The sequence below is a fragment of the Cryptomeria japonica genome, chromosome 6, assembly GCF_030272615.1.
Source record: "Cryptomeria japonica chromosome 6, Sugi_1.0, whole genome shotgun sequence".
Lineage (NCBI taxonomy): Eukaryota > Viridiplantae > Streptophyta > Pinopsida > Cupressales > Cupressaceae > Cryptomeria > Cryptomeria japonica.
Window position 1 is genome coordinate 406503702 of NC_081410.1, and position 12172 is coordinate 406515873.

Consider the following 12172-nt stretch of genomic DNA (forward strand, 5'->3'; position numbering starts at 1 on the left):
TAAACTCCACCAATAACCAATCTAAATTCCTTTTTTAACATTCCATCAAAATTTAATTTAAAAAACCCTTGATTTTGTTTTTCAAGATAAAGCAATGTCCCAATATATTTTTTAACTACCCCATTAATAGAAAGATTTTAATTTTAATATAATTTAACTATAAAAATAAAATAGAGTTTAGGCACAATTTTACCCCCCTTATTAAAAATCGTTGCGTTCTGAACGCAAAACAACCTCCCGATGTTTTTTTTACTTGTGGGAAATAGTGCTCGTTTTTCCGTTATGTATGCGACTGACAACAACCAGGCTGCATTCCAGAAATAGAGATATTTCTCTCACAGCATTTCTTGATGTCCTCACTATGCTATGTAATCTTTCTGTTCTAGTTTTAGGGATACATATTCTGATACATAAACAAGATTCAATGCATTTATTTTTTCACATTTTAATCAATGTCTGAAAACATTCAATCATAGTAGCTGATCAAATGAATAAATGGAAGAGCATTGGGTGTTACGGCACTAGCCTGTTTCGGTCACAGGGGTCTACTCAAACAAGTGGGTTGTCTTTAATACATTATGTTTCTAACAGGAAATTCAGCCAGAAAGGAGACAATGTATTAGACGAAGTATGGACTATTGGTAGGGATGAAGAGGGTCCTAGAACATTAGTTGAGCTTCTTTCGTGGGGAAGAGGAAGCTCAGGGCAGCTTGGTGGTGGTGTTGAAGAGACCCGGCTCTATCCCTGTAGGGTTCTCTCCATGGATATGCCTTCAAATTTTAGGCTTGCTCCCATGCAAGGCCTCCTCGTTCCAGAAAATACAAGGGACAGTAGCAATAAAACACTATTACCACCTCCACCACCACCATTATCATCACCTTCGTCATCATCAACATCATTAAGAACAAGCTCTGATGTTGTAGAATTGGGTATCTCATGTGGATTGTTCCACTCTGCACTGCTTGTGGATGGTAAACTATATGTTTGGGGAAAGGGAGATGGAGGTAGGCTTGGCCTAGGTACAGAGGACACCAAGTATCGGCCTACACTCAATCCAAATTTAGAGCGCATTCGAAGTGTTGCACTCGGTGGTCTTCATTCTACGGCACTTACTGACAAGGGAGAGCTCTTCACTTGGTCAGTATATTCGTTTGATCTTTGAGCAGTATTTTTCTCTGTTTCTTCAGTTCATTTATTCTATTGCTTGATTATTGTGGGGCTAATTTTAATCTCTCTTTTTACCTTAAATGACTAAGCTTAGTACTGAACTTGAACCTGTCAATTCACTGACTACAGTTTAAATGACGGTGATTGATTTTAACATTATTTAGGTCAAATTTTGGAACTTGAGCAGCCCATTAGACGGTCCAGGCCAAAACTGGTCTGTTTAATATATTCACACATGCACCTGATGACAACATACGGGGTTCAAATGAAGGTCTTATCACATTAAGTGCCCCATCTCACAACTCTACAATGTGTAGAATTATATTCAGATTAACCAAACTGAAAACATGTTTTTTTTTCTTTGATTTAAATATGAACCATGTTTAAAGGTTTATTGGACAGAATGCAAATATGTTCTGGTTATTTGGGGTATGCTGATGAAGGGATTTTTTGTATTTTGTTTGTGCTCAATTGAATATCACATCGTTTTTACCATTTTGAAATTCGTGCTTTTTTGTTTGTCCTGTAGCTGTAGGAAAGCTTGAAACAGTATATTTTTAATCAACGAACAATCATTTATATTTGTATGTTGTAAGTTGTGGTTTTAACAAGATTAACAAGAAAATGTGGTTGACAATCATCCGTGTCAATTATTTGTTTTTGATTAAGTAAGCAGGGAAAGGGTCCTGACCCGATACAAAGAAAAGAAGCAGGATTTTGAAAGGGCCCTGAACCCTTGTACAAAGAAGGAAGGCATCCGGCCACACACAGCAGAACAACTCCCAAAAAACATGGGTTTTCAAAAGGACCCACAACCTTCAAGGGTTTTTAAAAGGACCCTAAAACCTTCAAGAGTTTTCAAAAGGACCCTAAACCTTTACAACAAACTGACTGGAAGAGGGAGTGTCAGACAAACCATCCCACAACAACACCTCCTAGGCAACCAGCTGCAGCAGGAAGGGGGATTTTTCCAAGGTTACCCTAACCTTCAATAAAAGCCTATAAATATTGTCCGTATAAATAATGTAGATCCAAGTTGATTGGCAAAGGGGAATTAAAATACTTAAAAGTCATATGGTTGGAATGCATGATCACTGTCATCAAATGCATAGATTATTATGTAACATAAATTTGCATGAATTTTCTATTTTAGAGGCAGAAGTTCAAAGAGTTCATATGAATATGCAAACCAGAGCACAGACCAGCTGCATTAGAGGAGTCCTTTAGGCACCATAGTTGATTTTGATAAATAATTGTACATTTATCTCTGTCAGGCACCTTTCTCTTTATTTTTTTCTCTAATGTATGTGGACTTTGAGTCTCACTATTTGCATATTTGCTTGTAGGCACTCTTTGTAGAGTTCTTATGTTGTATTTTATGTGACTACGATTAAAGATGCTCTAATCATATGGAACTGCTTTTGTTATTAACATGTAATGGTTTTCGAGGTTCTAAGGATTTTTCTTGATGGTAGATGAAGTTTAATAAAATTTATTCTTTCTCACACATAACGTTACAAAGTTTGACCATGTTTTAGGAATAGATTTAAATGGGGTAGATTTTAAAAAGAGCCCTTCAACAATGTTGTTTTTTTCTTTTCAAGCTTTAATTTTTATAAAAGATTATTAAAAAAATATATAAAAGGAAATTGTATATGAATAACTTATTGTGGACATTTTTTATTGATCGGTTTTTAAAATTGCCTTTTTCTGTTTTTCAAAGCTTCAAATTCTAATTGACCAATGATGTACAAGTCATCCACCAAGCTACTATCATTTCTGATGAATGTGACTATCAGATTATGAGATGTTGCATCTTTTATGTGTTTCTTTGTTTGTTATTTTGTAAAAGGTATAAGACATTAATTATCTTTTATCGTGAAAATTTTCAAAGCCAGACTGCAGCCTTAAGCTTAATAACCCATTTGTGCAGATGGGATGTAAATAGTTCCCACTAAGGCCACAAAACAGAAAATGAAAGTTTAATAGGTATTTTAGAAATATCACAGTTTACTGCACTTACAGCATTAAAACTAAAAATATAAGGAGCTGAAATCATAGCCTCATGGGGTAAAAATTGGAAAACTAAAAGATTAAGCTTATTTTCAAAATAAATCAGGGTTTAGTTCAATTTTCAAAATATGTAGAAAAATGTTAAAAAGAAAAAGAGAAAAATCTTTTGTTTTTAAAATTTTAACTCATTTTGTTAGCATAGCAATATAGGGCAAATAAAAATGAGAGTTTAGCCAATGAGTTATGGAATGTAGATTTGTTCATTTATGTTCATATCATTGATTATGTTGTATCACACAGTGCATGAATGTTAAGATTCTAGTAGTTTTAAATTTTCAATTATAATCTACTTCATATAACGTCAACCTACAAACTAAGTACAAAGTTCCAAAAAATCTGACAGCCGATGAGTTTTACTATTATGAAGAGAGCTACACTAAGGGCTGCAGGTCCTAATGATGAAGTTCTTGGGTCAGAAATTCTCAAGTTGTTCAGCCACATTAATATCAATGTTGACCTCCCTTAGGATATCAAAATAGTTAGGATCAAGAAGGACATCATTTGCAATCTGCTCAAAATCTGGATTGATCTCATCAAGGTCAATTGATTTGTCTACCTCAAAGGTACCTGATTTTTTCATATGAGTCAAGCATGTACAATGTTAATTTTTAAACAATTGCTAGTCTAGTTATTTGATAGTTCAAGTATTAACATTTTGATATTTCAGTGGATTGAGCATAAGAGGGATTAACATAAACAACAGTCACAAATATTCATTTTCAGCAGAGGGATTAACACTAATAACACTCACAAAGAAATTGTGTTTGAAATGGGAACCATGGAATCTGACAAGTTTTCACCCATTACGCATGACTTCATCTGAAAGTATTGATTGTGGGATTAATAAGATTATTAGTTTTCTTAAATGCTCATGTACAGCCATGTCCCTTGACTTAAATCACATTATTTATTTTGATAATTGAATTTTTCATAATGTTCTTAGCCTAGAAGCCATGCATGTGCCATTGATTTTCCATTAACAGTTTTTGTTGTAATATTGATGGTACAAAAGTCCAATTCTGTTTTGACTATATGCAAAGGCTGGTGTAGAACCATCAACCCATGCAGTAGCAATTTGATTTGAACTTTATTTGTTGTGATAAATCAACAACGCTTTTAAAGTATTCTAAATACTACCAGTCCCCAAATCTTATGAAAGAACAGAGCACACATATCCATCAAGCAAGCAAAAAAGTATAATATCATTGTGTGTAGGGATGAATTCAAACCTAAAAGACTGATACATGACCGTGTCTTCAACCCTGATTAGGGACTGCAACTTCATCTTGGATCCATAAACAAAAAAGTATAATATCATTGTGTAGGGATGAATTCAAACCTAAAAGACTAATACATGACTGTGTCTTCAACCCTGATTAGGGACTTGTTGTGACGTTTTCACACATCGCCCCATTGCAAATTGGGCCCCCCTACTTTTTAGGCCCTCTTGGTTGTTTGGCTTTTGTTTGTTGGGTCTTTTCGCGACAGTCTCGTCAGTCTCCTCATTTTGCAAGTATTTGGGGGTCAGTTTGATCAAGCCTGCAGCTCGTTTGAGCAAATTTGGCTAAGTCTGGAGCTTGTTTTGTCTGTTTTAGGGTTTCATCCTTCAGACTTGGATTTGAGGCCTTTCCTTTAGGGTTTAGGGAAAACTGAACATCGTGTTGGAATCAGGATCCTCTAAGGAACCTACCCTTTCCTTTAGGGTTTAGGGAAAACTGAACATCGCATTGGAATCAGTACCCTCTAAGGAACCTACCCATGAAATTCGAGCGAATTATGAGCAACTTTCAATTTTTAGAAAGTTCCTATTTTTTAGGGATTTCATTGCCTCCCAGATTGGTCTAATTTTGCCAAAAATCAAACTTACTATTTTTAGCAGTTTCTAATTTTAGTAAGTTTCTATTTTTAGTAAGTATCTTTGTGTCCTATTTTGCCCTAATCCTAACATTTTGAAACACTTGCTATTTTTGGAAAGTCTATCTTGGCAGCCTCTTCACAGGGAGACACTGAAGACTGAGCATTCTTGAACACTTCTAAATCTGGAAAATTCGAAAAAGCAAGCTTCTGAGTGAAAAAAATGGCTAAGTATGGACACCCATTCCAGAAGTGGAAGGCATTGAAAATCCTCTAAGTCCAGCAAGGAAATCCACTTCAACTTCAAGCATGGCATCCCAAGGCAAAAGTAGGCGAACATAGTCAGGAACAAGCTAAATTCCATGGCATGGTGAAATTGGCGCCCAAGAAAGAGCATGAGCGCTAAAGTGGGGTGATGGAGGAATTTCTTCCAACCCCCAAATTTCCTTCACCTAGTGAAATCTCCGCCCAAATGCAAGTGTGGGCGCTAGAAAGGATGTGTGGAGGAATTCCTGATGAGCATTTGGCGCCCAAAGCTAGGTAAGAGCGTTAGACAAGGAGGGTCATGGAAGAGACAAGTCAAGGACATTTTCCTCCACCATGGTGTTTTGGCACCCAAGGCATGAGATGAGTGCTCAAACTGGGGTAGAGTGGAATTTACTCCAAGGCATAGCATTCCTCCACAAGCATGAAATCGTGCCCAAGTCAGGCATGGAGCGTTGGAAGGGGGAGGTCAAGGAAAAGCGTTCAAAGTTGAAAATTCCTCCACACTAGCCAATCTAGCGCCCAAGTTGAGAAATGGGCGCTAAAACCAAGGTGCTAGGGAAGGATAGCAAAAACATAAAATTCCTCCATGATGAGGAATTAGCCCCAAGATGGTTGTGGAAGCGCCAAAATGAAGAAGGGAAGGAATTTCCTTCCAAGTGGAAAATTCATTCATACACTGAATTCCATGCCCAGGATGAATTGAAGATGAAAATTCCAAGGCAAGGAGGGAATCAAGGATGAACAGAACAAAAAAAAAATTCCCCCCAAGAAAATTTTTGAAAAATCCATTTTCAAGCATAAAAAATCATTCGAATTTCAAAATGATGATATATTTGGATTCGTAGGAGAATTTTCTCTCTCCTGGATCTTGGAACCCTAATTTGAAAAATTTCCTAAAAAATAGGAAATGTGGAAAATTGATAAAAAATCTCTTCCAAGACAAGGCAAATTCAAAAACTCGAGAAAATTCTTCTCCGATTAAATTTTCTCTCTCCAAGGGTTTCTTTCAAAGTGGAAAGATTGGCGAGTTGGTGACATGAAAAGAAGGAATATTCCAAGTTATGACGTATGACTCAAGGAATTAATGGAAGCTTCCATTTTGAAACTCAACGACAACGGCGGGGTCCACTTGCATGGTGAGAATCTATTGAATGCATGGAGGCATGATGGCACATTTACTGTTGGTGGGCATTTGACCAAGTGGCGACCAATTTAGTGCAGGGCGAAATAATGGAGCATCTTTTTTTGCATGTAGCCATCGCGTTCAGGAGATGATGGTACATTTATGGCATCATGGGTGATTTATTGCATGATGGAATATTTATTGCATTTATGATGTATTGGGCAGATTTGATGGAAAATGATTTAATGCACAAATGGACGCCATTTTGAGCATGTAGGAATTAATTGTATATAGGCACTTAATGAAGATTCCCACCTTGTTGCATCTTGTGTGGGAATCTTTTAGGGCAAACCCTAATTAGGGTTTTGCATGTAGCCAAGGCTTGAAGCCTATATAAAGGGGTGACCCCATCATTTGTAAAGTAGGGGAGATTTGTATGAAATTGTTGCGATAAGTTTTTGAAATAAAAACAGTGAAACATTGTTCTTTGATGGTGTCCACTTAAGTTATTTTTCAAAACTTGCATGGTTTCACCTTCCTCACTTAGAGTAGAAGTAGAGTAGTGCTTTGATTTCAATGGAGAATGTGATGGTGTTTGATAAATTTCCATGGTTCATACTTTTTGCATCTTGTTGATTATAAGTTGCAATGTAAAGTTAGCTCGAACCCCCAAATTTGTGCTAAGTTCGATTGTGAATAGTCGTTTGGATTGCACTGTGTTGGGTATTCAAATGCACTTTCTCAATATGAAAATCCTTCAACATCCTCAGAAGATTGCACCGGTTCTTGTGGAGTTGTAGTTAATCTTGGCAAAGCAGATCTTGGTTTATTTGGAATTTGTCCACTAAAGCATTATCCATTGATATCATTGCCCTTAGGAGTAGATTTAGATCCTTCTAAACTCTTTCCCCTTTAATTTCAGTCCATTCCAGTTCAATTCATTTAAAGCAGAATCATCACAAAATTGCCATATCCGATGATGAAGTTCCAGCCACAGCAAAGAAGTGAAAGAATGATTCAAACGTAAGTCCCCTAGGATTACCAACATATCGCATCAAGCCAATTGAGTCACGTCCACTGCATAACCAGAACCTTGGAGTTGATTCTCTGAACTTCCTGCAATCTTAGGACTCAATTGTACTTTGATCAAGTGGGAGTGAAGTGACTGTTAGGCAGCTTTATTCTGTGTTGGACGCTGTCATAAAAAACATGTCAACAAAATTGGCACTAGAAGGAGGGCTGGATACGCGAACTCTAGATTCTATCATTTCAAATTTGTGGAGGTTATCTCAAGTCATTTTTTTACCCTCCTCCGCAGCCAACAGGACTGCAACTTCATCCTAGATCCATAAACTTGTCCTTTGTTAGAGCATAGATCCAACATAGACACCATCACATTTCATTGATAGAGGCATAATATTTTTAGCATACATTGATTTGATAGAAGAATCTTCTTTGAAGACATTCATTCTTTATTCTTTGTTATTGAGCTAAGTACCCTAATTGAAAGGCATGGTTTTTCTGAGCATACATTGGTTTTTCTAAAACAAGTACAATTTATCAACAAATACAACTCATAAAATTCTGCCATTATTGTGAAAATATGAAATGGTAGGTGATTTCTTTATGGAAAATAATGAAAAGCTTTGCATCTTTAGATAGATTGAGAAGTTTGAATATTTTTCTTGTGACACTCTTAGCAAGAGGTGGGATAATCAACCCATTTTTGTTTGGATTGGATGCTTTATGTGAAAGCAAAGAAACAAATTGATGCAAGCCGCGCACACTCCAGTTGCAGCTGCCTGTGAACCTCATGTGTAGCTAGGTGTAAGCAAATGAAGGTTTCCCTTTGCTTGGAGGTTACCTACAACAACTCACAACCTTTGGTAGCCTACACCTAAAGACTACCACCTCCCTATAGCAAACACACACACAATAGTGGAGACCTACTTGACATACACCCAAAGCACTCAGTGGACACCATTGAATAGAAAAAATGAAAGGACTCATTTTATTATAATTTATCTTTCTTCTTTACATGTAGGGACGTGCTTCCCATACTCGCACTCTTACACACAAACATTTATATAGCTCCTTGGCTATACACTTACACATTTAGCCCTCTCTCTTTGTGTCTTTGTATTCACTCTCTTCTTACTTACATGACATTGCTGCCCACATGTAACCACTGATTCACATGCTGCTCGCATGCAACTTCATCTTCTCTTGCCATTTGCCAACTTGGTCTCATGCATGGTCTCGTGCTTTCTCTAGCCAATTCATCGCCTCTCATCTATTTTGACACCTTTGTTTAGCTCCTCATGAGCATTCTCTCCTTGCTTTAACTTTACTTGACCGTCTTTGTTTGCACCTTTGAGCTCTCACAACTTTGTCTCTTGTGTTTGGTTCTCTCTCTGTGTCTTTTGCCAATCCAACCTTTCTTGGTTCAGATCTTTGCCATCTCTTAAATTCTCGTGCAGCTCTCTCCAACCTTCCTCTTTGTCCATGTGCCTTCTTGAATCTTGCCAAATTCTTGGGCATTCAAACTCACCAACCTTGTCTTCCTTGAGTGCCAAAACACCTTGCTATTATTTCTTCCTACGTCCCTGAATCTCCCTTGGATCTATTGTGTTCATTCTCTCGTGCACACTAAGCCCCCTCATAAATGCTAATAAGGTACTAACAACCCCTCGATAGTTTCTAGTGGGTCGTTTGATGCCTACATACCATCCTATGCCATTAATGCATGCATTTTGTGGCCTCTTCTTGATTGTTGCCAATTGCTCATCCTAGGTTTGAAATATGTGTTTTTCATCCTATGTACCCTATTACTTTCCCTCCAAAAACTCCCATTTGAATCTTCTTCTTCCATCCTCCCTCCAATGGTTTGTTCTTGTGCTGTTGTGGCTTCCTTTGCCCTCAAATTTTCTCTTGACAACCATTTCACCATTCAAACATGGCCATCCAAATTGGCCCTCGGTGCCATTGCCATCACTCGTGTTGTTTGTGGCATTGTTACACCATTGTGGTTCCTCCTTCACTGCTTCCACCTATTTGACCACCTTCACGTGGCACCTTGAGCTACTTCTCAACCCCTCCATGCACCTCTCGGCCATGTAGCCTGCTCTATATGTTCTACTTACACCTATGCAACCGAGACACTCTTTTGTAGCACCTTTGGATTCCTTCTACGTCCATGTCAGCAACACATGTACTTAGCTACCTCTTCACCTTTACAGCCTCTCCTAATTCAGTTGCCACACAATCACTCTACCAGCAACCCAATACTCTCCATTAGATGGTTCTGACCTTCCTCATTGGTCTTGTGGCTTTTCACTCACCACATGAGCACCTCTATTGAGCTTCTTTGTTGCACATGTAATTGCATCTCTATCATCCCACTTTTATGTCTTCATCACCTTGACAACCTCCCTATTGCTACAAGTGCGCTCACTCCATTGGCACCTCACCTCCTTTACTACAAGTGTCCATTGCTCCTTGGGCAAACCTCCCATTTTGTATGAGTAACCTCTTCTTCTATTGCGGCTTCTTGATGCTAGAAGTGAGTCCATGCTCACACTCGCCTTTGCTGCAGTCTTGTGGTTGCAAGTGCCCTTGCACTGTGGTGGCTCCTTTGCGATTGACTGCAAGGGAAAATTTTTTAGTGGCTGCAAGTGCACATTCTCCTCCAAATGACCAGTTTCATGTCTCTTCTTCTACTGCGGCTCCCTGCTGCTACAAGTGATTCAATGCTCTCACTCCCCTTTGCTACATCACAAACCTCAAAATGCATGTCAACATCATTCTCTCTTTGCATAACATATAATGTGGAAAACCTTATCACAAAATGCAATGAAAATGCTATCATGTCCAAAGAATGCCCATGGAAGTAAAAAATCAGTCAAAAATGGCAAAAAAAGATTAATTGGCGATTACACATGATAGGGGTATGTAAATCACATTTTTTTTTCAATTGTTTGTGAAAAACACCACAAAAAAAGGTCACTCATGATTTTATCAAAAAGTTGTTTTGTGGAGGAAAAAATTGCTAATTGGTCAATTCATTTATATGCACAACTTTTTTAGATTTTTGCTTCTACGGTTGAAATAGATTTGACAACCTCAGTAAGTTTGGGAAGATTCCTATTAGGCGTAACAAGATTCTTGCCTTCAATTGATCATCGCTTTGTATTGTATGGCTTTCAGCTCATTTCGTACGACATGGCAAGTTCATTCATCTCGTACGGTATGACAGGTGCATTCCTTCCATACGACACCTAGTGCATCGTTCCCTACTGCCAACGCACATTTCGAAGTTCCAAGGAGTTATTGCCGTACGTCAATTTCGTCACGTACGGACAGATCATATTGCCCACACCATACGGAGGATACTTCATCTCGTACGAACAAAGCCTATTGTTGACACCATATGGCTAGAGCATTTCTTTCGCATCGTACGGGAACACCAATCAGCCGTACGTCATCAACCTTAGCCTGCGTGTGGAGTTCTCATTGTGTCATATATGGTACAATCCTCTCAATACCATTGTTCCGTACAACAAAGTGGTTTCTTCACGACATGTTGTTGATGTTGGTTAAAGCTCTTTTTTGGCTTCATCAACATTGTTTTTGGCATCTAAAAAAATCACGGAAATCATGTGCGCCATGGAGTTCCGTGTGGTTTTGAAGGTTGCAATTTGGTGTTGGCGGCAGGACCCTGGAAGATGACTTTTTCTTTTGGGGGGGATGATGTTGTTGGCATAAATTGCCTATTGTCATGTTTGATAATATTTGTTATCCGACATGGTATTAATTAATTGTATTGAGTGGATTGTCAGTCTCGGGTAGTTATGTGTCGGTTGGTTGACGCTTGTGTACCTCTCGGCAACCGTCAGGTCCTTTAAATATGTTGTGTACTGTCAAGGAAGTGGCATGGTATTGTCGATCTATTGTAATCCTTGGCCGACCATCGTTGGTCTCTTCTTTGTAATAATTGAATGTGTGAATGAAGATATATTTTAGTGCCTTTACTAGTTGTAGCGGTAAACATCCTCCTTGTTCTAAAATTTTAATTAAATAATTATTTATTATTATTTAATTAATTTATCTTTCACCTTTATCCTTCACTTTAATTAAATATTTATTATTTATTTAATTAATTTATTTTCCACATCACCCTTCTCCTATAATTAATTGAAGAATTTTGTTATTATTTGATTAATTATTGGGAGTCACATGTTTAGCTAAGAGCTTGTCTAGTTTCATTGAACCTAGACCCACAAAAGTCAAATTAACTTTGCATTTCAACCATCCATTTCATACTACATCTCCAAATCTCAACCATTTACATAAAGATATGCTCTAATCAAACCGTAAACCTATCCCTTATCTCTCATGTGACACTTGTCACATGACTAAAACTTTTGATCCAAGCCCTAATCCCCAATCAATCGTAGCCCTCCATCAATTAATCCATCTAGGCCTTTGATTTCCCTCTTGGAAATTCTATAAATTCGTGGCTTCTCATCCCATTTGTAATTCACTTTCATTTTAGCGTTTTTTTTTGATTGGTGAAATATTAGTTTTTATATTAATAATCAAATAAAAGTTCACAACTTCGATAAAGTGGCTTTTCCACAAATGATTTGCTCCCTATCTATACCCCCCAAAAACACAAAACACCTCCTA

At 37.7% G+C, this 12172-nt stretch overlaps 1 protein-coding gene across 1 annotated transcript in view; it reads left to right on the top strand.

Moving 5' to 3' along the window:
• The first annotated feature begins 283 nt into the window (after positions 1-283).
• LOC131065850 (RCC1 domain-containing protein RUG3, mitochondrial) overlaps positions 284-12172 on the top strand; it is a 56626-nt gene continuing 44737 nt past the window's right edge. Inside the window, exon 1 of the mRNA XM_058000492.2 lies at positions 284-1137. Coding sequence (XP_057856475.2) covers positions 488-1137 — 650 coding nt within the window. The 5' untranslated portion in view covers positions 284-487. The remainder of the gene's footprint in view (positions 1138-12172) is intronic.